Source organism: Molothrus ater, chromosome 20 (genome assembly GCF_012460135.2).
Source record: "Molothrus ater isolate BHLD 08-10-18 breed brown headed cowbird chromosome 20, BPBGC_Mater_1.1, whole genome shotgun sequence".
In the NCBI taxonomy this organism is placed as follows: Eukaryota; Metazoa; Chordata; class Aves; order Passeriformes; family Icteridae; genus Molothrus; species Molothrus ater.
Genome location: NC_050497.2, coordinates 7,631,689 through 7,659,680, shown reverse-complemented (window position 1 = coordinate 7,659,680; position 27,992 = coordinate 7,631,689). Strand labels below are relative to the sequence as shown.

The window sequence follows — 27,992 nt, the reverse complement described above, 5'->3', positions numbered from 1 at the left end:
GCCCGGGGGTGCTGTCCGGGAGCCACCAGAGCCGTGTCCCGCCAGCACCGCCGCACACAGCGGCACTTCCGAGACGCTTTTTTATTTCATTTCAGCACATCCCCGCACTTTGTGCAGGATCTCCAGGTGAAACCCAGGAGAACCGAAAGAACCGGGACCGACCCCCACCCGCCGCGTCCCCTCAGGGCCGGGCCTTGTTTACCGCCCGCGCGCGGCCCCGCCCCCCGCATCACGCGACCTCCGCCGCCGCAGCGCTGACCCCGCCGAGATCCCTCCGCCGCGGGACTCCGCGGGGGCGCGGCGGCCGCAGGCCCGCCCCCCGTTCATCCCCCGCGGCGGGAACGTCCCGTGAGGCGGAAGGGGTGAACGGAACGGGGAGGGACCCGGAGAGAAGCCGAGCAGGCAGCGGAAAGCGAGGCGGTGAGGCGGGACTAGGTTGTGCGGCGGAGGGAGCCGAGGGCCGAAGCGCTGTGGTGGGAGGGGGAGGCAGGGCCAAGATGGCGGCGCCCTGTGGGCCGGAGGAGCCCGGAGTGGTAAACAGCTGAGGGGAGGAGAGGGCGAGGTGAGTGCGCCGGGCCGCCCCCCGCTGCCACCGCCGCGGCGACACCGGGGACGGCCGCGGGGACGGAGAGGAGGAGGCAGAGCAGAGAGATGAGCGGCGAAGCAGGGAGAAAGGGCTGGGGGAGGAGGCGGCAGGAGAAAGGGAAGGGGTCGGGGGGATGGGGAAGGCGGGGGGTTGATGTTCCCCCTGTGTCCCCTTTCCTGCCTCCCTCTGTCCCCTTTCCTTCCTTCCAGACAAAGTTGCTCAGGGGTGCTGCCCCTACCCCCCCCCCCCCCCCCTCAGGGTCCCCCAGCCAGCCAAAGCCCCCTTTTAATTCTGTGCTTTTCATTGAAAAAGGCTCAGCACCCCCATTGCAAAGGCGGAGTAGCGATTTCCAGGTTTCCCCTGCCTTGGTTATTTGCTAAGGAGGTTCCCTTGTCCGGGGTTGGGCTTTAAATAAATCAGTTGTTAGAGTCTGTCCCCTCGGTGAGGAAGGCTTTTCTCATTTCCTTGCTCCTGGGTAGGTAATGTGAAGTCAGGATGTTGTTTACTTCTACAATAAAACATTTTGCTTCCTGTTATCACAAAGAACTTAGGAGGCTGCAGTTCTGAAGTTTTCACCCTTTGTTTGCTATGGATGCAGCCTCTGTCATTGTTTTATCAGTTTAGGCAGAGCTTCTCTCCTTGCTCTTCGGCGTTGGGGTTTTTTTAATGAATCTCTTACACGGCAATGAGTGAAAGGAAGAAGGTGCCTTAAAGGAATGTATGATTCAAAACCCCTGGAAATGACCCAGAAACCAGGATCAGGTTTTGTGTGCAGAACTCTTTCCAGAGCTGCTGTTTCCAGAGAACCTTCCAGTGGGTGCTAATACAGGTTTTCATTCTTTGTGTGGTCTGATCCTGCAGTTTCCTGACATTAATTTCTGGGGATAGTTGTTGGAAACCTGTCAGAATCAAAGCACTGCTGGAGTGATCCCATTAGGTGAAAAAAACCCCTCTTCAATTTACATGTATGAACAACTAGAAAGTAAATCTTTGAAAACTCTGGGAGCTCTAATAATCAGTGCAAACCTTGGGAATCCATCTGCCTGCTGTTGTCTTTGCTGAGCAGCAATCAGGTGCTCTGCTTATCAGAAACAGCTGTGCCACACTGAAGTTTAAAATGAAATCAAGAGCTTAAAAGCCTTTACTCAGTAAAAAACTGAGAAAAGGATTTTGCTTTGGTTTGTTCATTTGTTCTGGTTTTGTAGCAGCCCAGTTCACCCAGGACTACATTTGTGGGGAATTGCAGGGACTTACACCATGAAAATATAGTCAGAATATCTAATAAGTCATGAGATAAGCTTTAATTAAAATGATTTTATCTCTGGCTGTGTTTAATCCTGACACCTTAACTCTTTGTTACCTTACTTTATGTTGACTAAAAAGTGGCATTATTAATGGATTCCCATGTGAGATACACTGGCCAACTGCAGATGTTTTGGTGTTTGGACAAATATTTGTCTTCAGTAACTATTTGTAGTTTAAAATGAATGCTGGCTCTATTTGCAGCTGGACTGCTGGGATGTTGACTTGTCCTGATTCCTGAAATTCTTCCAACTGCCAGGCACCTTCTTGTCAGCCCTGACAGGAGCTGGGGATGTGATTCAGCCTCTGTGCAAACTGAGTGGCCTGGAACACACGCAGGGTGCAAACACACGCAAATATATCTTTGGAAAAGATGCCTTTTTATTTATTAGGAAGAAATTCTTCCCTTTGAGGGAGGGCAGGCCCTGGCACAGGGTGCCCAGAGAAGCTGTGGCTGCCCCTGATCCTTGGAAGTGCCCAAGGCCAGTTTGGATGGGGCTTGGAGCAGCCTGGGATAATGGAAATTATCCCTGCCCATGGCAGCATGGATGAGCTTTAAGGTCCTTTCCAGCCCAAACCATTCTGGGATTCATCCATAATAAGCAAATAAAATAATCAAAGCACTTTGCAGTGATGGAAGCAGGGGAGGGCACCAGATTTTGTGGCAGTTGCAGACAGGTGTGTGTTTTAAGAATGTTACAGCTTAGTGTCTGGTATTATGTGTTCATGTCGTTTAACAAACATAATGAGCACAAGTAATGATGTTTCCTTTCTCAGCAGAAGCGTTTCTTTGAGTAGCACATTAAGACCCAGAGTAAAGTTCTTGCAGTGGTGAATTGCTGTCACTTTCCTGGGCATTATTCATGTTTTGTTTTTACTTTACAGTTTCACATCATTTGCTATTGTTCTGTGTAATGCTGGGTTCAATTCTTGGAGCAGTTTTAAAATGCCTTGATGAATACATTAGATAGGTTGCAGTGGTTTCAAGGTTTACTGAATTGCTGCCTAACTCTGTGAATATTTTAAAAGGTTCCTCTTGGGGGCAAAAAAAGAAATGCTGCAGAGATTTAGGAGTCTCAGTCCTTGTGTTAGTGCCAAGTTTAGAGCTCTCTGATCACCTGTTTGTAGTTAAAAAGATTTCATAGCTGGGCTGACTTTCTGTGTGTAGTGTTAATTAAATTATTCTAGAAAGCCAGGGCTTGTTCTTATTTATTTATTTGCTATTAATACATGCAGTTGTGTGTGAGGAATTGCAATAATCCCTGACTCCCTTTTGTGGCTGGCTGGTTAGCCTGGCTCCTGCCAGAGGGTGAAGTGACAGCCCTTCCATGTTTGGGCTTTTTGTGACATGGATTGTTTTTAAACAATTTTCCTCTGACAGAAATGTGATGAGTAGCAATTAGCAGTAGTGTATTAGCACAGCATAGAGCCCAAAGAATCTTAAATATTGCTGAATATGATTTTCTCTCTTTGTTTGGGCTTGCTGGGTTGGTTTTTTTTTTTTTTTTTGTGATATTCCTGTTCCCACGTCAGTTAAGCACCTGTAACAAAGTCCAGGAGAATGTGTATAATATCAAGTTATAACTATAAATAATGATCTAATTTAGTTATGGAATCTAATATCAGATCTTAATATAACCAGGAAAATATTTACTATTAGAAGAAGCCAGACACCTTCTTTCTTTAAAGATGAATAAATAAATTAAATTGATTATATTGCCAGTTGTAGTGATCAGTTTGAAATGAGGTTTAGAGTGTTTAGAGTTATTATTTCTGGGTGGTGAAAAAGGGAATTATCAGCTGCTTGCTTTCCTATGCCACCAGTGGTTTTTCTCCCTGCTGGAACTTTTCATTCATTGCTTATGTCACTCGTATAATGGCAATGTTCAATTTAACTGTGAGGGAAATGTAAGATTGGGCATGGTTAGGAAGCATAAAATGGGCTTCAGTTTTTTGTGTGGTGAAAGGGAGGGGGTTAGGCTTAATCCTTTCATGAGCAACATTTCAAAGATGTGAGTGAAAAGGGCTGCTGTGTTGTCAATCTGAATTTTTCTTTGAGCACAATTGCTGTAAAGTCCTTCTGTCCTCATTCGTGGCTTTTGCCAGAGCAATACCTGGGGGTGTGACCTGACCCTACCTGCCACAGAAATCAGATGGAAAAGTGTAAATCTGGAGCTTCTGGTCCTGTGGTGTTGAGATCCCCTTTCCTCTTGGGGCAGAGGGGGCAATAACCATTTACTGGCACACCCTAAATTTAACTGCTGCTTGATGAGGAGAGAGAAAATGCTGCTGCTGATCCCCCTGGCCCTGAATAGGTGCTCCTGGTGCCTGATTTGGGTGTTGTTGCAGCAAAGGCTGAGGGTGTGTTTGTGGTGTGTCCCCCTCCTCCCCACCCCTGCGAGCAGCATAACTGGCACTACCAGCTGCTTTTTCATTTGGCTTGGGATAAAAATACACTGAACAGAAGAACATCTTCTCTTGACAGAAATACTTACAGAAGTCATAATCTTTGGGAGTACTCTGCTTTTTCTTTCTCTGTTTAGCCTTTTCCAATTAATATTTCTACAGTCTCTCCCTTTGTCTCGAGTTTGTAGCTTAAACTGTTTTGTGTTGTTAAATTAACCACTGAAAAAAAATAAATTTAGACTTGGTTCTTGGCTTGTTGGTTTCTCCTTTTCCTTCTGTAAGATGGCTCCAAAGCTGTGTTAGTACTTTAATACTTTTTACTAAGTATATCTTAAAGAAGGCTCTTGAATATAAGAAATGCTGTGGGTGTGATATTTTTCAGTGAGATTAAAATGCTGCATTTTTAAAAGGTATTTAAACAGACTTTTTTCTACACTTCACTAACCAAGTACTTTTGATCTTTTGTATAAAACTAGTTTTAAAAGTTAGTGAAGAGTCAGTGACTCCAATCACATGGAAAACGTACTTGTTTTAATCCTGTTAGTTGCAAGAATGGCTGCAGGGATGTGGAAATTCTTGTGATTGCAGTACCTGGGGATGGAAGCATTAGAGAGGCTCATCTTGTAACTGTGTATTTGAGCAGAAAGCTGTGCTGGTGCTGTGATACTGTAAAGGTGTCAGGGATGTCCTTTTCACAGCACAAGTATCAATTCCAGATACAAAATACCCTGACAGTCAGTGGCTGCTTCACAGGGTGATGGGAGCCCCTTAACCTGGCCTGTGCTTATCTACAAGATTTGAAAATCACATCCCAAATTCCTGGTGGGACTGTGATAAATCACACTGACACCACAGAGCTGAACTCATCTGCCAGCACAGGGCCTTTTCTGACTAAAAGCCTGTTGCCTGTAAACTACTTACTCAGCTGCCTTTGCCTGAAAAAAGTGTGACATGATTTAAGACTATTGCTGGAATTTCCTGGCTTGTTCATTTGTGTTGGGCACAGATTTAGAGCATCTCAGTCTTACTTAGAGATTAAAATGACTTTACCTTGAGAAAGCTGTGATTTGCTTTTTTCAAGTTGTGGCCATTTGTGTGCAGTGGGGTGACAGCATTGACTGGTTTGGTGTAACTTCAGATGAACTTCACCTCGTGAGGCACCTGTGTGTAACATTGCCCCATCTTCAGATGTGCTTTGAAATACTTTGATTCATATTTTGAATACTTTTGGAGTGGAGACTGCTCTACTTTAAAGAACTCCAATGCATTGAAATAATGGATTGAAAAGTTGAAATAATGGATTATTGGATTTATTGGCACAAGGTCACTCCAGCCATCTGTTTTAGTCAGGGAGCTTGGGAAATGATCCGTTACCTACGTGTGTGTGGTGTTATCAGTGCTGAGCTCCCTTATCAGCCTCGCCCTTATCTGATGGCAGGCACAATGGCACAAAGTTTGAAATCCTCTTACCTGCATTTAACAGGGGTTTTCCCCATCTATCTGCAGAGGTATTGTTGAGCCTGACTTCCAGAACCCATCCAAAGTGTGGTTTATGATCTCACCAGGCTGCAGGTTTTCCTCTGGCAGTATCAGAATCTGTGAAACTGCTGTTGAGGTTTTTACTGGTGTGACAAAGATCTGGTTCAAAAGAATGGTATTGCTCAAGGACAATGAGAAAAAAAAATCACTCTTTTCACTGGTATGGGATGGGGGAATCAAAGAGAAGAGAACTGACAAGGTTTTTATGGGGTAAAAAAGCAGACACTTGTGTTTCTGCTGCTTTAATTCTTAAAACAGGTTTTCCTTGCAGTTGCTCTGGGGGTGTGGCCGTGCATCTCTTTTGTTAACAATACTTAAAAGAACTAATTCCTGTTGTTTAGGAAGCTGGTGAATCTGTTGCTTGACCATAGCTGAGACTGTTCTGATAGAAATTGAGGGACAGCCAGGCCGGTTTGAAAATGTGCTCTCAGAAATGAAGGAATGGTTTCCCTGGAGCGAGCTGCTTCCCCGTACAATGTTGCAAATGCAGTCATTGAGTCAATTCGATATTATAATGATTACTAGAAGTGGAAAAAGCTGTTGATTCCTCAAAATGATTAACAGAGTGGAAGGCTGACTTCTTAGGTTGCATAGATGTGTGGCTTTAAACCTTTGAAAGGATGGTGTCACTCTCTGAGCATTGTTTGTCTCCTAAACAGCAAGTGCTTTGAGGAAGGAGTGGAAGCTTTAGAGTCTGCACAATGTAGGGGGAAAAAACAACAAAAAAACCCAGACCAAAATCCTAAACCACAACAAATGGCAGCTCTGATTTTGTGGAAAGCATAGATCCATTCTGCTTTCAGTAAAAGGCAACTTCCCTCACTCCAAGTCTCCATTCTGTTATCATCCAAGTCTTGCTCACACTACCAGCCAGTTTTAAGGCAGGTTTAGCATTTTGCCAGCATTAGACTAGAAAGGAAATAGCATTTACATCTAAACACTTCAGTGATCAGACTCTGCTGGCTGCTTGTACATGACCTGGAGTTTCATTTGGACTATTCAGTTATGATCATTGAAAACTGAGGCTGAGGGGTTTTTTGTTCTGCAGTGGTGATTCCTGCAATGCTCCAGCCAGTTTGTTGCTACTGAAATGCCAGTTGGGAGAGTGGTGCCATATTTTCACCTTTGAATTTGCAATCAGTGCCAGGTTAAGTAAGCTGATGTCTGGTGGCACTAAGAAAAGTGACCTTGGGCAGTTCTGCAACTGCAGAGTGATATGTTGCAAATGACAAAGTTTACTGGTGGACACGTTAACTCCTGCTGTCCAGTGACTTTGTTAAACATAAATATTCAAGAAAGTAATATGTATATAGGTAATTACAGCATTATCATTTGAAACAGAGCACTGTTCTGTGGTCCTTGGCTAATGCCTAAAAATGTTTGGAATAGAATTTAAAGGCTTAAATTAATTACTGTATGTTCAGAATAGAGAAGAATCCTTTCTGTGTAAGATTCTACCTACCATAAATAAAACTCTAGCAGCTTTTGAAGGGTCACAGTACAAAACCACGGTCTTGTGAAAACCATGTAGTTTGAGGTAATTGCACAGCTTAACCTGTGGACAGCTCTGGAAAGAGCAACTGCAGCACCATTTGGTGTTTTTCAGACTGACTTCTCATGCAGGGGGTGCACAACTCTTCTGTTCTGTGTCAAAAACTTAGTGATGTTCTGGACATATACCTGGTGTGATAAGGAAGAAATAAATTGTGCCTTTTCTTAACCTCTTTCTGTTTTTTCTTTATTAGTGATCATGAAAGGTGTGTGGCTGACAGCACTGCAGACAGAAGCTCGGCTCATCCACAGAACAGGTGTTGTAAACAGAACTGCAGTAAAAAACCAATTTTGTGTGTAAATGTAGTATGTGTCAGTCTTGCCTTCCATGGGGGAAGTGAAAAATGTATTCTAGCTTGGAGTAGGAGGGAAAAAGAAACCCTTGCTGATAATATGAGTGTGATCTAAAGCCAGATTTGTTCTTCCACTGGGAAAGGTTTGGTATAGGATTCTTCTGGATGAAATAAAACCTGATTCATTTGGTGGTAGGTAGGTCAGTGTGACACCTGAACCCCTCTGGTGCTGGTAGATGGGAAGAAGCCATTTTAAAAGCCTGACATGGCTTAGATTTGCTCCAGCTGACCAGTTGTTACCTGCACACTGTTGCATTTAATACTTTCTGCAGTTTTTGCACTGCAGAGTTTGGGATCACAAATCACACCAGTGAAGTCAAAGTGTGTTGTGCTGCTCAGGCTGCCCAGGAGCAGCAGCAGCTGCAGCAGCCCTGCTTGAGTTTCCCAACAGCTGCAGCCTGGCCACAGCTGCAAAGTCTTAAAGCCCAAATCTCTCAGAGTGCAACAATGCAGAGCCCAGGGCAGTGAATTCCTGACCTGGTCACAGGAGTGGAGAAGGATCTGGAGGTGTGTATTTTCTCCAGATTTTAGTCTTATGCAAAGAACTGGAAAGGTGGTTTGAGGAGGAGCTGCTGTAAGAACTCAGGAATGGAGGGATTCCAGGCAGCTTTTTGCATTTTATTACAAACTTTAGCTTCAGTTTACTGACCTGGAGAGTAAATTAAAAAAATATGGTAAGAGAATGCTCGGACCGTATAGATACTGAGATTTTCTGCAAAACAGATTAATATCTTTGTGAAAAACATGAAGAAAACCCTACTCATGACTCATTGGCTTTTTGGAAACTCTTACAGCTTTTATTGCAGGTGTGGAAACCCTCACAATCCTCTCAGTGTTAAATGGGCACTTGTGTGGAAAGGGAATAGGAGGGATGAGAGATTTTATATGGAAAGGGAAAAGTTCACTCATCTGCTGTCTCTTCTCTCCTAGTCTGGTAGAAAGACACCAATGAAGAACTTCCTGAAGTTTTAACCTCCACATTCATGTCAGTACGTGCATCATGGCACAGCAAGGAAATGTTGGTGAGCTCCTCTCAATGCTGGATTCTCCAATTCTGGGTGTCCTGGAAGATATAACAGCTGCATTCAAAGATAATCTCATTTGTGGTATGTATCCTTTTGTGTAGTTTTGGGAAGGGTTTTGTTTTCACATCAATAAAAAGGTAGAATGATGTAGGATTTTTTTTTCCTATCAAACACTGTCTTTGCAAATGCAGCTTGAAAGAAACTCTTGATATTTGGGTTTGAAATTGCTTTAAGGATTGAGGCTTCTCTTCAGTCCATTTTGCTTAATGGCATGGCTCCTGGAAGGTCTGTTACATAATTGTTAAAACACTATTACAAAATGACTGGCTTTTCCTGAGGCAGAGCCTCAAGTGTGAGCTGATGAAACTTTCTTTGTCAAGTGTATCTAGAAGGAATTAAATGTCACCCACATTATGGGAACCAGTGGGATTTTATTAATAAAAAAAACCCTCAAAAAATCCTACTCCCAAACAAAACAACAGACTGAGACTTTGTGAAAAGTGATTGCTGCTGTTGAGGCATCACTTGTGCTGACAGAGCCTTTTCAGAGCATGAGAGCACTGCCAGTGTCCTTGTCCCTGAACTTGCTCTCTTTATCTGCTGAAGGGAGAGAACATCAAGTCACTCCTGAGCACTTTACTGGGTAAGGCACCCTTGCAGCTCAGCTACCTGTGGGGTTTTATGGTTAGACAGGAATTGTTGGTTGTTAAAAAACCCTGTTCCTTTGCCTGAGCTGAATGCATTCACTTGAATGGTTTGGAGCCAGGAAATGTACTTGAGAGGTCTCATTTTCCCAAAGGTCTCCTAAACACCAAGCATTATGGTAGAAATTGTGTAATAATTGCCTAAAAGTTCTGCAATGTCCTTGTAGCAAATACTTCATTTTTAGTGTATTGAGAATGTTTTTGGCTTTTTTTCCTTGCTGTCCCCAAACTGACAGACCGTGGGCCTATGCTTGTCAACAACCTGGTGGACTATTACTTGGAAACCAATTCTCAGCAGGCACTGCATATTCTGTCCACTCTGCAAGAGCCTCATGACAAGGTAAAAAAAAAATCTTGTTATGGCAGATTTTAGCAGCCTTTAAATAGCATCCATTAAAACTCAAGGGGTTCCACTCTGGTGTAGAATTACCTTGCTGTGGAGATGTAGTATCTCTGTAGTAAGAGTAGTTTAAGCTTTAAAAAAAAAACTTCAGAGGTCTCTGTTTCTTACAGAGTTGCTTAAACTGACCCAATTAAGCAAAGAACCTCTGTAAAGGAAAGGGTTTGGAGGATTAATGTTGTCTTTTTGCAGTGCTCCTTGTGCAGGATGTGTTAGCCTAAAACAAATTGGGTATTTTGAGAGCAAGTACGGATTTAAAATAGATTGGAAGTGGCACTACAAATTGGCTGCTGCCCATATTTTTTTTTATTATTTACTTATAAACATTTCAAAGTGCAGTGGCCTGTATAGTTTGTCTACCAGTAGCCTCAAAGTTATTGCAGGGTTCTATTTCCTCTGGGACCTTGTATATTTGTAAAATGCCCATAGTTTCCATATTGACAAAGTGCTGAATGTGGACTGGTGAAATAGGGTATAGAGCAGTTAAATATAAATACCTTTCTTTTTCTACCACTCTCTGCAAAATCCTTTGTCAGCATCTACTGGACAAAATTAATGATTATATGGGCAAAGCTGCTACTCGTTTACCCACCCTCTCTCTGCTGGGACATGTGATAAGACGACAACCATCTTGGAAACACAAACTTTCTCAAGCACCTCTCCTGCTTTCATTACTTAAATGTCTCAAGGTAAGAACTGTCAGGGCTGTCTGTAAAACACCTGATGTAGACTTGCATGCAGATGCAAGGCATTTGATTCTTGTTTTGATGTCATTTAGCTAAGCCACAGTGCTATTAATATCAGCTGAATGCTCTGTGCTGATGCTGTTACTGCTGGCAATCTTGTTTCTAAAAGCCACTGTCAGCGTGAGTTAGGAATGTTTATTAAAACTTTCCCAAAATAGGTTAAAGACAAGAGGGCCCTTGGTAAAGTTGGTGGATATCTTAATAGAAATACAGTAACTTCCCACTGGTGCAATTTGAATTTGTGTGTCCTCTACTTGCAGTGTAGATGGGCCATGCAATGGACTATTCCCAGGTGAAATTACCTTGGAATTAGCAGATTTTCCCTTCTTAGCTGTTGACATGCTGGATTACAAGGCGGTAGCTGTTCCCCCAAGCTTTGTGGGTTTTTTCCCTCATCTGCAGATTGATCAGGTATAATACTGTACAGCACTGTACCAGTGAATAAGGAATGAAAAGTGCTTTGAGACCTAGAATGCATTGGCAGTAATGGAATTTATTATGATAGTGAAGAATCCACATTAGTCATGAAGTCACATTTAAATGCACGATGCAGTCAAGTGCCAGCACTCTTCAAAACAAAACCACCACAAATTTGTAACTGCCAAAGGAGCAGCTCCAGCTGCTGTTACTGGAACTCCTGTCGTGCCTGACAAGATCTGTTGTCCTTTGCAGTGTGACTGAGGGAGGAATGAAGTGTGTCAGAAAGCTGCTGGCAGTAGGACAGAGATGTGGAAGTTCTGGGGATGTGGACAGAGGGTGGGGATGGACAGGAAATGTGCTCTGATAGGTTTTGTGTGACTGAGGGAGAGTAGACACACAGAGGAGGATAAATCCCTAAAACCTCTGTCCCATCTCCTGGGAGATACCCAGAGAGCTCAGCAGCACCTGCCCCCAGCCTGACCAGTGCTCTGTGCACCCTGTGCTGACAAAGCAGAGGAGCTACCAAGAAAAATGTGCATTAAACTGAGGAAGCAAGGAAAGAGTTTGAACATTTTACATGTCCTTCCCTAAAGTCTGATTCTCTCTTCCTGTTTCATCCAGCCAAAGGTTTGTCCTGCCACGTCCCTTTCTTGTGGGACAAACCAAGGTGTTTGGTCATTGTTTGAATCACTGCTGGGGGAAATTTCCAGCAGCCAGGTTTAGCAGAAAAGCTTTTGACTCCTGTGTTGGTAACTGGCCAACACCCTTGAACACCCTGATCAGATCTGCAGTTTCTGAGCCTCTGAGTGCTGTGTGTGTTTAGCTGTGGGAAGGAAGGAAGGTGGCACATAAGATGCTTCACATACCAGTAATTGTTTTTACTCAGCTGTGGAACTGTGGTGATGTTCCCTTTTTAACTAAGCCAAGTATTTCTACAAAAAAGCAGCAGAGTAGGAGCAAGAATCCCAAATCTATTTTTTCTTCAAGTTGTTCTTTATGAAAAACTCAATAATCTTGGATCATTAAATACTGGTAGGTTTCAGAGGGACTGTTTCAATAGAAAACTTTTTCCATGCTGATGATTCAATGGTCACTTCATCCTTGGAAAAAAATTAAGTTCAACACATTTGACTAATGCAGGTTTTTTCCCTTCTTGCAGACTGACACAGATGTAGTAGTACTCACCACAGGTGTCCTAGTGCTAATAACCATGTTGCCAATGATTCCTCAGTCTGGCAAACAGTACCTTCATGATTTCTTTGGTATCTTTGGGCGTCTCTCAGCCTGGTGCTTGCAGAATCCAGGTGAGATTTCAACTTTGTTGCATGCAGTTGTGGTCTGCAGTATCCTTGTGACTCGTGTGCAGTTGGTGAGCACATTCTTTTGTGAGACTCTTAGTGGTCTGAGATTATTTAAACACGTGTTAAGCCCACAAGATGTTCTGTTCTTTGAGAGCATGGGGGAGTTCTTTGCTCAGAATTTAGAAGTCTCTTGGAATCTTCCATGTGGTGCTGCTACTGTGTGAAATTTCACTGAACCAAAGTACTGCCCTGATGACAGTGAAAAGCAGAGATTGATCTTAATGGAGAGAGAAGGGAAAATGCTAATGTTTCAGGCAGATTTTGGGGAATTTGATATTCCCAGATATAAACGGCGGGGGGGGGGGGGGGAGGAAAGAAGCAACATATATAACAGTTTGATTTAATGTGCAACTATCAATAGTCATGAAGGTTGATAAAACTGGTTTTCTCAGAGCCCTGGCTTTGCTGAATTTGTTGTAAGGGGTCTGATGTCTAACACCAGCAGTATCTGTGAGTGTGGCTCATGGCTGAATGAACAAATGCTGTGTTAAGCACATAGAAGTGCTATTTAGAGAGCCATTCTGCATTGCAAGTAGGATTGGAACTTCTGAGGTGAATACTAAGATTTGTCTGCTGTGATTGCTTTTAGTGGCTACAAGCTTTTAGTTTTTACCTTTTAAAGTGAAGCAAACCTTAGTTTCCTTTTTTAATCATTCAGTCAGTCTTACTCTGGCTCACTATCTCGAGGAGTTTCAGGTTTTAACTTGAATAAAAATAAAGCTGTGCTTTGAGAATGACAGCACACTGGTTGGAATTAATGGTCCTTATTTCCTGGGATTGCTATGAGCTGATGACTAAGTGTTGCTTGTTTTCTGAGAAGACTTCACAGTTTCAATAGGGACTATTTGTACCTCAGAAGACTTGTTCCAGTTAACATTTCAAATTTAAAAGTACTTTGTTTGCATTCTTAGAACTTTTATTCTTTTCTCCAGTGTAATGAAAAAAGATTCTAACTACTTTTTCCAGGTCATGTGGCAGAGATTTATCTTGTCCATCTTCATGCCAGCGTTTATTCTCTCTTTCATCGTCTTTATGGAATGTATCCTTGCAATTTTGTCTCCTTTCTGCGCTCTCACTACAGTATGAAGGAAAACCTGGAGACCTTTGAAGAAGTAGTCAAGGTAAAATGCTGCTCCATCTCTGTGTTATCTGAGGCAAGAAATGTATAGCTATATATTCCAATTTAATACAATTATTTTGTCAATTCAGTTGAGGGCTGTTCGACAAAACAGTATAAAAATGAGTGATTTGACTGAAAGCTCATTGGGATCAACTCTTGAAGCTGTGGTGATGTGTATTAACCTTACTTGTTAAATGTAACTTTCTGAACTGTTGGGATCAGTAGTTTGCTCATCAGCTTTGTGTGGTTTAGTGCAATCCAAAGTGCTGCACTGATAACAAATCCTTCTTCTTCCTCTCAGCCAATGATGGAACATGTGCGTATTCATCCAGAGTTAGTGACTGGATCCAAGGACCATGAACTGGACCCACGAAGGTATTATATGTTCTCTCTGCTATTAGGAAAGGCTCAAATTGAGCAGCTTTCTCTGGGGTTATTTCAGAAGGTTGCAGCAAAACCTTTTCTGTCAGCATTGGTTTGTGTGGGGGTGTTTTGCCACCCAGATTTGTAGGTGCACCAGGTAAACATGTAGACTTTCCTCATCCCAGCTTTCAGCTGGATGAATAAGCAGAAACTGTTGTGAAAGGTCATTAACAACAATGTTGGGGTTCTAAATTCATTTTGTGTCTGGGATGGCATCTGTCTTCTACTTTACTTTATCTTATTTTTATGACTTAATGATCAAACGTCCTCATAAAGATTTAAAACAGTTTGCCTATAATGAATAAAGTGAAATTGCCAGAGATGCTTCATTGGCTGAAGGTTTGGGTCATATCCCTTGGGGTTCTTGAAGTATTTGATGGGATTTAAGTGTTTAAAATGGCTTCAGTGTGTCTTGTTTTGGTACCTAGATATTGGTTCATTTAACAGATCAGTTCTTTTAACAGGTATGTGTTAACATTATCAGCTGTATTAGTTTTCTTTAGCAATAGGCTCATTTGCCTGCAGCAGCACCACTTGCTGCTTTTCTCTTGTCTCCACAGGCCCAGCCACTGAAGAGGAGAATTTGACTCTTGTTGCTGCACAGTAGTGCTCTTGCCCTGCTTTTCAGAGCCACTAGGAAATCACTCCTAACTGGGAACCCATTGAATGTCACAATGCTCAATTTTGCAGGGGGGAGGGTGGCACCACTCAGGAGCACAATTGGCACAAACCTTCCAGTGGAAGCCTTCTCTTTTGGTATTTTGGACAGAGAGTATTTTACTTTCCAAAGCAACCCAGCCTTTCATAGACAGCCTTCTGGGCTTTCTCTTCTTTACAGTGAATTTCCATCCCCTGAAATATTGGGCAGATCTAATCTGGCTGTTTAATTTAGCAAGAAGTAGTTCTCAGGATGAAGGAGTTAGTAAAAGTAAAAAACATTCCCCAAACTTGGGAGGAAAAACACAGATCTGAAACTGGCATTGCAGACAGTGTTTGCTTAAGTAATACAGATTCCCTCACTGCTGGCATGTCTAAATTTTGACTACCAACATCTGAGTGTAGTTGAGCTGATCTCTACAGCTGCTGAAGCTCAGGATCAACCAAGTCTTCGTATGCTGTTCCTCCTTTCCAGAGTGCTCCATGGCAGACCTTTATGGATCTCTGTGTCAAAGCTGTTTGTCTCCTCTTTGAGACCCCCTCTCACAAGTCATCTGGTTGCAATTTCTGTCTGGTGCCTTGTTCCAGTTTGGCTGGGAGCATGCAAAGCTGCCTGGAACAAATGAGCCATCCTACAAGCCAATTCCTCCTATCTCCAGGAACTCTTGTTTTTAACAATAATTGACTAACTTACTCTTTTGGATCCAAAAACTGTCTGCAGGTGGAAAAGGCTAGAAACTCATGATGTTGTGATAGAATGTGCCAAAATCTCCCTGGACCCTGCAGAAGCCTCCTATGAAGATGGTTATTACTCTGTGTCTCGGAAACTCTGCACATGGTGCAGCTATGGTAAGACCTGCCTGATGGCTAATCAATACCCAATTGCTGGAGAAGAACTGACCCTAGAGCAAAAAAACCCATCTCACTAATTTATCCCACTTAAAAGTCTGATTCTTAGGCACCAGAAAATAAACTATCATTAAAAAATAAATACATTGATATATTTTCTATATGCAGACATACAGCATATTCTCAGCATTGTCTCTTCATCTCCTGTCCTCCCTACCCCAAAACAACAATAAAAAAAGAAAGCTGTAGTACAATGTATTCAACAGATATATTTTTGGGCTGTAAGAAAAATCTCTAGCTACAAATGTGTATGTGGAATTGAATTTGAAATGCTTTGATTAAAAGCCTTTAAGTCCTAGCCAGAAGAATCATGGGTTTGTATTTGATGTGTTGGATGCTTTGGAATTTTGATTTTCTCTTTTAATTGACTTTCAGGGACTTCTACCCCATATTCCACTCCTCGGCTAACACTATCACAAATGCCAGGGCAGCTACCTCAGATTCTGAGCCCACAGTCCACGAGGCTGTCAACTGAGCCACAGCAGGTAAAGCAGAAGATGAAGCCCAGCAAGTTTGCATTCTTTGCACTTTCATAATTTCTTGTGCCAGTCTTAAAAATCCATGCGCTTTTGAGCTGTGCTGTGAATTCTTCAGAAGTTGGTGTTCGTTTCACATTTAATTAAATTTCATGAGTTTAACTGATCTCCTGTGTGAAGACCTGGATGCAGGTGCTTCACATGTTCCTTTTCTGAGCTCTGCTGTGTTTTATTCTGTGCACAGGTCACCATCTGGAGCCCCTCTGCAGTGTGTGGTATGACCACGCCACCCACGTCCCCCGGCATTGTCCCATCAGAGTCATCCCAGTCTGCATCACAACCCTACAGCAAAGCTTTTGGCACATCTGGTACGTGCTGCAGTTTGGAATTAGGCCTTCAAGGTTTGTTTTACTGGAAATTCTGGCTGTAAATTTTACTGGCAGTTCTTAAGTGGGAATACCACATCATGCCAGTTGATAGGCTGGACTGATTACTCCTACAAACTGAGTACCTCACCTAGAGCAGTGCTGATGCAAACTGAGAGGGAATTTGTGAATTCAGTGCCAAAATCAGGAACAACTTTTGGGAAACTGCACTTTTGTGTTGATGGAAGTTGAAAGAGATTTAAGAAGTAAATGCTATGAGGTGTTTAAATGTACAATTCTTCACATACAATGTTCAGCTGAAAGGAGGAAGGGGGAGCCTGCTGAGAGAACTTGTGTTCCTTTTCAGCAGGGGGGAAAGGAACACCTTTGGGAACACCAGCCACATCTCCTCCTCCACCCTGCACTTCAGATGACTTTGTCCATGTTTCACTCCCTTCAGCTGCTGCCACACCTCCTAAAAAGGTATTACAAAATTCTTCTGCTGAACTAATCTGGTTTTTTTTCATTGACTTGCCTTAATGCAGTGACCTTAACTGAGAAAGAAAAATCAGAGTAGGTGGTTTATAAAACAATTTTGCATTTCATTGCAAAAACTCTTCTAAATGTAGACAACTATTGCCACTTCCAGTCCAGCTGCACAGTTGCCAATGAAATCTAAGGCAATTAATGAGTTCTGGGTTTCTTTTGTTTTCCAGGAGGACAAACCAGATTCTGGGAGGCCTTTACTGCACCGACAGCAAAATGTCATAAACAGCGATAAATCATTGGGTAAACTCCATTTTCCTCTCCCCATTATTACAACCTATTGTAAACAACTCCAGTTTTTATTGACACTTGTTCCAATTCCCAAACACTTTTCCACACGTTCTTTTTTCCCCTGAGTTCTTTGTAGTTCTAGGATCCCACTTGAACCTCTGATTCAACTTAAAACCTTCTTGTGATGCTTCTGATTTCAGTTTAACCATTCATGTTCAGAAATAGCTTGAGGGTTTTTTTTACCTTACTCTCCTGCATATTTAAAAATGCAAATATAAACTGAAGGCTGAAAAGGGATATTTATTTTTATAAAAGCTGATTTTTTGAGGATTATTATTAGAAGCAGCAAGTTCTATATTGAATTTTGCTTCAGCAAGTTATCTGTCACGTGTCTGGATCAAACTGTAAGGCTGCACATAAGGATAGATATGATGCTCCCTCTTAAAGGCATCTGGTAAAACTTTGTTTTCTATCTACAATTATATTGCTGTACTTGAACCTATTTTAAAGTCCTGTGGAATACTGAAATCAGTATGCTGACGAATTCAACTTTTAATAGATAAATGTAGATTCCATTTTCCATTCTCTGTCATCTACCTCTGTGACAGCTGTAGAAAGGGATTTTGGAACTGTATTTGAGACTTCTGTGCTGTGAATCTTAATCATCTTCAAAGTGGAGATGATAGTGAAATCTAAAGCTGGTTTTCTGTGGTGTAGTTGTGTAATACCACTGGAATCTGAATATTCTGAATTCCAAGTTATGAACAAGCCAAGTTTTTCACTGAGTTCCTGATCTGTGACTGAGCTGAGCATGAGATTTCTATCTTGCAGTGTGTGTCCCACAGCTGCTGTCTCAGTTTTGATCAGTAGCCACATATTGGCAAGTTTGTATTACATCAGATTGCTAAACTTCCTTTTTTCAGGCAGGTGCTGTGTGCTTGTGGAGCCAGCTCAGAAGCTAAAGGGGAGGTTAATGCTCATGTGGAAGTGCAGCAGTCACAGTGCACAGCAGCCACCTTATTTTATTTATTTAATGGGTTGAATTGCAAACAGCACATCCTTCCTCACAGAGGTTGTGCAATAGCAAATTTCAAGCTTACAAAGTTATGTTTTGGGATCAGGACTGGCCTGTGACTGATCTCTGAACTGGTTCCATGTGGAATGGAACAGGAGTCAGATACCTTCCTCCTCTGAGGAAGCATCTGAAAGAGGGAAAGCTTTTATTCTGAGGATCTTGCAGCAGTAAGACTTGTGTTTTGTGCTGTGCTAAGGCTGGAGAAAACAGCATCTGTACAACTAACTTTTTGTTGTTTTTTTTTTTTTTTCAGACATACCCAGTAGTAAAAGTTCAGTAACCTTAAGTGATCTTCCAGAGTTTTTAGGTGGGTTGTCGTTTGAAGATAGCGCTGAGAAGGACAGAGAGGAAGGTAATGTCTGCCCTCCTTACCTACATCTTAGCTAAGGAAATGCTTGTCCTGTTGAAATACCAGATGCATCATGGTGCTCCCCCTCTCCTCAGATGCAATATCTAAAGAGATCTCCGAGATCACCACCGATGCTGAACACATGGTGCCTAGAGGAGGATTTGACTCCCCGTTTTACCGCACAAACGAAAGTCTGTCAGGCTCTCAGAAGAAGACCCACTCAGCAGCCTCCAGTGTTCAGGGACACAGTCAGACCTCTGAGCCTTTAACATCTCTGGACAAGCCTGGGCCTGAGGGTGCACGGGAAACACCCAAACAAACGTTTACTCCCATAGACAAGCCCTGTGGAGGCCCTGGGGAAAGCCCTGCTGGGAACAGGGAAGGAACCTCTGGGGAGCCGAGTATTCTCACTCCCAGCCCTTGTAAAGTACCAGCACAAAGGAGAGTGGTGTTTGGGAGTGGGCAGCCTCCCCTCTATGAGCACCTCTTTGAGGTTGCATTACCAAAGACTGCCTACCTCTTTGTTGGCAAGAAGACTGAGGAGCTGCTAAAGAAAGCCAAGGGAAGCCAGGATGAAGACTGCATGTCCTCGACTTCTCCCGTGGAAGTGCTGGACAGGCTGATTCAGCAAGGAGCAGATGCACACACTAAGGAGCTGAACAAGTAGGTGACTGAAAATCTTACTTTGCAGACTTTATTGTTACTCTTTTTTGTGCTGGCTTAATTTTAAGTTGTGCCAAAAAAAGCAGCTGCACAGTTCCTCCCTAATCTTTTTATACCAACTGACCTTAATTGTACTTTTACCAGGCTATAAGCTCTTTTGAGGTGAGCATTCCATTTTTTTACTTAAACTTACCTGTTAATGCTGCATTTTCTTTTTTCAGATTGTCTCTGCCAAGCAAATCTGCTGACTGGACTCACTTTGGAGGTGAGGAAATTTCTCATGTTTTGGCAATCTGTTCCTCTATTATTAGACTTGCTTAAACAATGACCTGCATACTTTTTGCTTGTGGGTTTTTAACTAATGCTGCAGAAAGATTATGCCCTCCACTAAGTCATGGTTTATCTGCTTAGCAAATAGCTGTGTTCCAGAGAGATGAGCTGCTTTTTTTCATCTTTGAAAAGTGCAAAATTCTAGACACTTCTTGCTTTTGACCATTTCAGCCTTGCTAAGCTTCAGAGTGCTGCTGGTCATCTGGCAGATCCTTGCACCTTCTCACTGCTCATTCAATCTACAACTGATGGTTTTTCTTGCTTATTTATGTGTCTGTGTCTTAGTTTTGTGCTCTGAGGCTTTTGTGGTGATGGTGGCTTGGCTTTTTTTCCTTAATCAAAGGAGCAATCCATTTGAGGCACATATCCGTTGCTTTGGGAAAAATGTTTACGATTTTTGTGTTGGAGACCAAATAAAGCAGAGAGTGCAGCTCAGTAACCTCTTCTGTGTCCCACTGCAGGTTCTCCCCCCTCAGATGAGATTCACACCCTGAGGAACCAGCTGCTTCTGCTGCACAACCAGCTGCTGTACGAGCGCTTCAAGAGGCAGCAGCACGCGCTGCGCAACCGCCGCCTCCTGCGCAAAGTCATCAAAGCCACGGCCCTGGAGGAGCACAACGCTGCCATGGTGAGCAGGGACGCAGCCCCACCAGTGCCTGAGACACACTGGTGCTGCTAAAAGTGTTAATTGGCCTGGCTGGTACCACTCAATTAACAAAGAAGCCTCATTTGTCGCTTTATTGAAGCGTTTGTGGAGTGACTGGTGCATGAGTTCTGTGTGCTGTCATTATTAATGTCAGCAGTTTGTAGTTGACTGCAGGCACCTGAATCCTTCCTGCTTGACCCCTGCCAGCACTGCCAGCTTCCCTGTTAGTGGGGTGGTTGTTCAATGCCTAAACACCTTACTGCATATTTGATACAGTATTGTCCTTTTGCTCCTCAGATGAGGACTAATAGAAAAAGCTTTGGAAACTCAAGTGTTGTCTTCCAGAGTTGTTCACTGTGATAGAAGGGTGTCTCAGTACAGATTTAGGTGTGTTTCATAATTTATTTTCATGTTATAACTAATTCCATCAACAGTTTCACCTTCTGATAATTAACTACAAGAGCCAAAAATAAACTTCCAAGTAGGTTTTGGAAGATGGAGTGTTGCTTCAGCAGTGAGGCCCAAGTTCCTGTTGAAAGTATGAGAGGCAGTGGAAAAATAGACTATTGCTCATTCATGCTTTGAATGTGGCTGTGAGTTTTCAGTCTGTCCACCCTCATCACCATTTCGTCTCCTTTTCAGCCAAAACCAAGCCAAGCCCCAAAAGCCTTGAGAACATGCTCTGTAGAAAATGTTGTGTGTGTGGAAAAGTGTTTTCCTGCATGCTGGTAATGACAGCTTTGCTTGGCTGAACATAGATGTCCTAGCTGCTGAGCAGGTGTCTTGTCTGATGCCTCATGTGGGATTCTTAACAGAAAGATCAGCTGAAACTGCAGGAAAAGGAGATCCAGGCCTTGAAACTGAGTCTGCAGAAAGAACAGGCAAGGTACCACCAGTTTCAGGAGGAACATGATAATATTGTGGCTCAGCTTCACAGCCAGATCCGACAGCTGCAGCACGACCGGGAGGAATTCTATAACCAGAGCCAGGAATTGCAGGTATGAAGCAACAACAAATTTGTTGTCTACTAAATGGTTTTAAAAATAACCTTCTTTGTATCAAGTCATGAAATACCTGAGAGAAAGCTGCACATTTTTATTAGAGATACTGTCTACTGATTCAGAATAAGACAGTGCATAACTAAAAGTGCTTCACTTAATATTGTCCTTTTATAGTTCTGTTTTGTCCTGTCTTCAGCTTGGAAATAGGAAAAGGCAGGTTCTTAGCTGGTTTGGAGGGGTCAGTATAACTTGATTTCCAATGCTGGGGGTTTACAGCCTCACAGTTCTGTGCCCTTGCTGTCCTTAGTGAAGTTTCAGAACCCTGAGTAATTTTTTTTGTCACTTGAACAGACCAAGCTGGAAGACTGCAGGAACATGATAGCAGATCTGAGGTTAGAGTTAAAGAAGGCAAACAACAAGGTGTGTCACACTGAATTGCTGCTTAGCCAAGTTTCTCAAAAGGTAAGAAAAGTCAGTGTTCCCAGGGTCCCTTTGTGTCTCTCTGATTATTTTTTATCTGATAGTTTTCATCAGGTGCTTTTTCTTGATCTGAAAGAAGCCTGTGCTGAGCTCATAGAATCTGATATTAATTGCACAAAAACAACACAGAAAAATGTATTTTGGTGAAGAAACTCTAAACTCAGTTAAGGAGCTTCTGAAACTTCTTATTTTGGCTTTTTCCACAGCAGGGATTTGCAGATTGAGCATTATGAATTTGTATTAAAGCTCTGCTAAATCTTGACAACTGAGAGATACTGTTTATATCATAAGTTAAATGGAGATGAAAAGTTCTTTATGAAAACAATTTATTCAACACTTAACTACCTATGAAGCATTGGATTTTAGCCTTTGTTTCCCTTCTTCATAAAAATACCCTGTGAACACAGTGCCTGTCAGCTGTGACTCTCCTGACCTGTTCATCCCAATGTTGGATTCTGTTCCATTTCCCTTCCCAGCTTTCCAACAGTGAATCAGTGCAACAGCAGATGGAGTTCTTGAACAGGCAGCTGCTGGTTCTTGGGGAGGTCAATGAGCTGTACCTGGAGCAGCTGCAGCACAAGCACACAGACACTACAAAGGTACCAGTGCAGAGGACTTTTGGGGAAACTTCCCTTGAGGTCATCATCCAACAATTCCCAGCCCTGAGTTCAGAAGGAAAGGCTTTGTAACTTAACAGGCTCTTTGTTCTGAAATTGATTTTCAGGGATTTGATTGTATGTTTGATCTTCTGTTCAGATGTTTTGTGCCCTGTGGGTTTGAGGAATATCTTCAGTGCCCCTTTTGAAAGCTAAGGAGGAGTTGCTGGGGTACACCTGGGATCTGTTTTAGCCAACTGATGTAAATTTTAGCCAACTGAGCAATTTCTTTTCCAAAAGCCAAGACTTTACTGTGCTCAGATGTAACTGACAGCAGATTGTTGGTACAATAATGCAGGGTAGTAGTGCCAGAATTCGTGGAAAGATCTTAACGAGGATTTTACGGGTTTTTTGAGGTGTTACTTCAAAATGAGCATCTCAGCCTTCCCACTCAGTCATTTTCCTATTAAAAGTTAACAGTAACTTCAGTGAAACTTCTGTGGTTCATATGGTTTTACTTCCTGACTTCAAAGAAACCTTTTTTTAATTAGAAGCAAGTAAATTGCACAACAATATAACTGTTCCTGCGTGAGAGCACGTAATTAAAGAAGGTGAATAGTACACTGAAAAAAAGTCTTCTACTGGTATTTAATGAAGGTCCTGTTGGAAAATGGATTTAAAATAGAGTTTGTCTACTCTAATCCAGTGCAGAACTGGCAAGAGTTGCTTTGATGAAAAGAGGTTTTCATAAGAAGCATTAATGTGCTAATAAATTCCAGTGATGTGTAGTTATTTTAATAGTGTACATCTTCAGCAGGGCTGGTTTTCTATATCTGTTTTTAGAAATGCTGCTTTTATTCTGGCTTGCTTTAAAATGTGCCTATTTATAACATCAGAAACATGTCTAAACACCAATAAAAATAACACAGGATCAAATTAGACTTTACCATTGTGTTGTTTGCTTCAAGGAGGTTGAAATGTTGCACGCTGCTTTTCGGAAAGAACTGGAGAAAGCAAAGTTGTGTGTTCAGCAGCAAAGCCAAAGGCTCGATGCTTCCCAGAAAAGGATAGCTGAACTGGAATCTCAGCTTGCAAAAAAGGACCACCTCTTCCTGGAGCAAAAGAAATACCTGGAAGATGTTAAAATCCAAGCAAGGTAGGGGCTTTCCTATGTAACATTTTAGCTGTGCTTTGACTGATGCACTGTCACAGCTGAGGCAGAATCTGGAGATTTTGGACATTCTGGTTTCTCTCTTTGCTCAGGGGTCAGCTGCAGGCAGTAGAAAGCAGGTACAAGGCTCAGAAAAAAATCACCCAGGCATTTGAGCTGGAGATCTTGGATCTGTTTGGGCGGCTGGAGAAGAGCAGTCTACTGAAAAAACTTGAAGATGATAAAACAGAAGCAGCTGAAGCAGCAGAAGAAAGGTGAGGGTGGTGGTGTGAAATCTGCATGACCCATGTGGGATTATGTTAGTTTTGGACTTAAAAACAGTGGATGTTGCAAAGCTGAGTGTATGACACATCTGGTTACCCCCTGTCTCTCCTGCTTCGCCCCAGAAGTGTGAAAGGCAACCTGTTGAAGTACATACCCAGAGGCAGAAAGGGAAAGTAATCAAAGTAATCTGCCCTGGCCAGCATTTCCCTCTCCACTGTTTAATTACTGAGATTTCCTTGACACTGTGTCCTCTCTCTTCCCCAAGCAGGCTGGATTGTGGTAATGAAGACACAGCAGGACACAGTGAAGAAACACTGGGTAGAAATGGAGAGACCAAACCTCCCAGCACCCGAGGCAGCAGTAGCAGTAAGGGGGGCAGCAGCAGCGAGCTCTCCACCCCAGAAAAACCCCAGAACCAGAGGCTGAGCAGTCGCTGGGAGACATCCATGTTGCTGGAGCCCTCCACTACTGTCCCACTGACTGTAGGTTCACTCCCCAGCTCCAAGAGCTTCCTTGGAATGAAGGCACGAGAATTATTTCGAAACAAGAGTGAGAGCCAGTGTGATGAGGAGGGGGTCAGCATCAACAGGCTGTCTGATGCCCTAAAGACTGAACTATGTAAAGATCCAAGCATGGAGTCAAAGGCCCCTCCAAGCCCCGAAAACCTCTCGCCTAAGCTCCAGGAAAGCAGTGTTGGACAGCTTCATATCATGGACTACAATGAAACTCATCATGACCACAGTTAAAGAGGAAGATAGTCAATCAGTGTTATTTTCATATTCTTGGCATAGAACAGGAGGCGTGAGTGCAAGTTTAACTAAAAGCTTTTATGTTTCTTTGGTCTGAGCAGTGGCTCATGCAGCGGAGCAGGATCGATGGCCAGGAACGGAAGGAGGCTGCTGAATGAATGCAAAGTGGATTTTTGGGTCTGGAATTGAAAATGCCCAGCCTAACTCTTGCTTCTTTCTCAAATTCAATCCTTAGCAGCGTGTACTAATTTGAAGGGACAACTGTTAGCATTTGCAAGTATTTTTTTCCCTTTCTCCCTGTCCCCAGTTGAGTGGCTGCGTTTATGAACTTGAGTGCAATATGAGGCCAAATTAATATTTGTGAGTTTACTCTGAATGCTTTGTATTTCTTTGCAAGCTTCCCATTTAGAGCAGTTGGTTGTGCTGCCTGTCCAGGTGACTTTGGTTCCTTTCATCCTGGAAAGAAGCAGCACTAGAATTTCCAGTGCATTCTCTATTTTTGCCTGTCCACTGTCCCACATCCTTCAGAGCCCAACCTTCTTTAAGTTGGAGTCTGATTGAATACCCAAATGTTTAAAGAACATTGTACCTCTGCAAAATGATTCATTCACCCTAATTCATGATCATTGTTTATGTTGTCCTTAACATTTCCTGGGAAGTTACATTTGAACAGACAAAAAGGAACTGGAGCTCGTAATGCAGAAGAGACCGTAAATGCTGAAGACTTGTTAAAACACCAGCTTGAGATCTTCTTGGTGTTTGAAGTGTTTGCCTGATTGACCTCACCCTGGTTTGTATGTGAAAGCAGTTGGGGTAGGAGAAGAGGGAAGAGGAAGCTTTACTCAAGTAGGGAGAGGATGCAGAACATGGAGGTAGAATTCCAAGCTTATGAAGATCTGCAGAGGAGGATTTGCTTCTCTAATCAGGGAAATGTGCTGCTTCACACTTCTTCATTTGTTCTTGATCTGAACAAGACCACCATGTTTCGAGAGCAAGAAATTGGCTTCATTCTTCCTGGCAATACCTTTTCAGGCTTGCCTTGGAGAGCATGGTTTCCTTTCAGTGCCCTCCTACTCAGATTGCAGCACATTTTTGAGTTCAGCAGTGTCAACTTGGCTCTAGGTCTCTCCCTTCACCCTCATCCTACTTCCTTAGGTGACAAGGCTGAGGAGGAATCCTGCTCACACTGAAATCAGAATCCTGGCATGAAGCCTTTCGGTGTTAATCATGTTTTAAGTCAATGATGAGCCTTCTGTGAAGGAGGATTGTGGGATCAGAGCTTGTCAGTGATCAGACTCAATCTCCTTCGTGACAGAACAGGGCCTGCTGTTAGGAAGACAGTGCTTGTTTTAAATGTCCCACGTGGCTGGGTCCAGGTGTACTCAGACGGTTCCGGCTTCACAATTCCCCTGCATCACTCATGGCCTCTTCTCCTAAACATTCTGTGGGTGGCAGCTGCTGTTTAAGAACCACCTCACATAGAAATCAAGTCCAAGCACACTTGCATTTGTAGTTCAAATCCCTTCTTAGCCCAGCTGGGAACGAGGCTGTCAGAGCAGCTCAGCTCATTGCTGACAGGACTCGTCCTCCCATTCCCGCCTCCTCCGTAACTCCGAGGTCTGAATACATTTCTGCCTGTCTTAAATTATTCTCCGTGTCCTTTCAGTTGGTCAGTCCAAACTCTGAGAGTAGAGGTGAACTTCAGTGGTTGTGTCAAAGCTGACTCTGCATGGAGTAGAGAGTAGAGAGTTGGTTGTAAGTGGCAGCCTGGTTTTGTCTTTAGGCTTTCTCAGACGTAGTGGTAGCAAACGTGGTAGCGCGTGTTTCGGTGAGATTCGGAGCTTTCCTGCCCCTCTCCCACTGGATCCCAGCCTGGGGAGTGAATGGTTTGCACACAAAGGGCCTGATGGGCCAGCTCAGCTGGGAATGTTGGAGGAGCTCCTGCCCATCCTGCTCTGCCAAGCCCAGGTCTGGCATTCCCAGGAGAGGCAGGTTTTGTGTCAGTCACAAAAATGCCCTGGCAGCAACGCAAGCTCTTTGGTAAGGTGGCTTTTTTTCTTCTTTTAAACAGGATTTTAGCACCAGGATAGTAATGGAAACCACTTTAGGTTTGTTTATGGACCACAAAGATTATGGAGGAACAAATTTTGCAATTTTCTTTCCTAAGTCTAAAAATCATGGATCTGCTGTATGTAGTTAACTTGCAGTTTGTTTGAAGGGGTCCCATCAGTGAAGTGGAAACAGATTTTTTTAACTGACTGCTTTTAGTTAAATCTAAAATTGCTGTCTTTGTCAAGTTAATCTGTTCCCTGCCTCGCTCTTTGTAAGCATGTTAAACAATCCACATTAAATGCCATAAATATGAAATACGAGGAAATGGTACAATCGTAAGCTAAAGAGAACTTAAACCAAAAGGAGGTTTTGCTGTCCTTATTAGAATGTTCTAAAATGTCAAGGCAGTTGCTTGTGTTTAACTGTGAACAAATAAAATGTTTTGCACTACTCTGTGTTAAATTCCCTGCCAGACTTTTTTGGGACCAAACACATGGAAGGGAGTTCAGTGTCCAAACATCTTCCCAGATGGGACAGTCCAGAGCAGGTCAGTGCTGCTGCCCCTTTGCACAGGATTCACCATTGGAAGCTCATTTTTCTGCATGGAGCCAAAGCCTTTTTTTTTTTCTTCTGTGACAAACTCACCAACAACGTGCCAGCATAATCCATAAATGAACTGCAAACAGTTCAGTGCTGCAAATCTGCTAGTGAGCTTCTGCATGGCCTTGCTCCTCCAGGCCAGGACTGCACAGTGATTAGAGAAATTAATAGCTGGAAATGTCAGAGCCTTGTTTGCAAAGCTGGGGCTGCTGTCAGGAGTTGGCTCTGTCTGTGCTTTTCCCTTCCATACAGTGCATACACGAGGACACTTCCTCAGACCGCGAGGAATTTTGAGGCCACTTTATTCTAGTGAGGTAAGATTGTTCTCTTGTTCTGCTTTTTTCCCAGACTGGCATTTTGTCACTGGTTCTGGTCTTTCATTGGTTTTTATTTGTTTGGTTCTTGTTTTGTTGTTTTTTTTCTTTCTTCTCTTCTTGAAATAAATTAATATTTAAAAGATTGCTCAAAACAGTTTAGTAATCCATACACAAGCCTCAGCATTCCAATTAAGGATTAAGTATAATTCTTAAATATGAGCAACACAGGCAAAGGTCTAAGTTGTGCAAGTGGCACATTGTGAACATGCTTTGGCCAAGTAATGTTTATGGAGAATTTTATATAGAAAATACCATAAACACCAGTGCCACAGAGAGTTATTTGGACCCCTGCACTGGGATTAGTTCTACAGCATGGGGTAGTAAGATGAAAACAAAGCACAAAGTGAATTTAACTTGCCCTTACACACAGAATGGGTTCAAAATAAGGCATCCCTTAAACTTGGCATGGCAAAGATGAACTTGCCAGTGTAAAAAAATCATTAGATAAAAATTGCCCATGGAAGTGTATTACTGGGTACAAAAAGAGGAAAAATTAAGTGCCTTCCTTACTCACTAGTG

The 27,992-nt window shown here is 42.8% G+C and overlaps 1 protein-coding gene across 5 annotated transcripts; it reads left to right on the top strand.

Moving 5' to 3' along the window:
* Nucleotides 1–297: 297 nt before the first annotated feature.
* TSC1 (TSC complex subunit 1) lies at nt 298–27,553 on the top strand. 5 transcript variants are annotated; one of them, XM_036393762.2, is made up of 23 exons: nt 298–420; nt 7,579–7,641; nt 8,668–8,843; nt 9,703–9,806; nt 10,403–10,555; nt 12,192–12,336; nt 13,360–13,514; nt 13,815–13,888; nt 15,315–15,442; nt 15,878–15,987; nt 16,223–16,346; nt 16,711–16,826; nt 17,060–17,132; nt 18,449–18,547; nt 18,640–19,207; nt 19,429–19,472; nt 19,999–20,165; nt 20,999–21,181; nt 21,536–21,646; nt 22,141–22,263; nt 23,229–23,416; nt 23,524–23,685; nt 23,961–27,553. In XM_036393762.2, exons 3-23 carry the CDS (start codon nt 8,738–8,740, stop codon nt 24,439–24,441), a joined length of 3,414 nt encoding a protein of 1,137 aa, XP_036249655.1. In that variant the 5' UTR covers nt 298–420; nt 7,579–7,641; nt 8,668–8,737; the 3' UTR covers nt 24,442–27,553. The 5 variants fall into 5 exon arrangements, with proteins under 5 accessions (XP_036249655.1, XP_036249658.1, XP_036249657.1 ...); XM_036393765.2 differs by lacking the exon at nt 298–420 and adding an exon at nt 486–562 and having other exon boundaries at nt 16,714–16,826; nt 23,964–27,553; XM_036393764.2 differs by lacking the exon at nt 298–420 and adding an exon at nt 486–562 and having other exon boundaries at nt 16,714–16,826.
* The last annotated feature ends 439 nt before the right edge of the window (nt 27,554–27,992 follow it).

Coding starts and splice junctions, on each gene's coding strand:
- TSC1 (XM_036393762.2), top strand. CDS start 8,738: ATGGCACAGCAAGGAAATGTTGGTGAGCTCCTCTCAATGCTGGATTCT. Junction 22,264..23,228: donor AGCACACAGACACTACAAAG/GTACCAGTGCAG, acceptor GTTTGCTTCAAG/GAGGTTGAAATGTTGCACGC. Junction 23,417..23,523: donor GATGTTAAAATCCAAGCAAG/GTAGGGGCTTTC, acceptor CTCTTTGCTCAG/GGGTCAGCTGCAGGCAGTAG.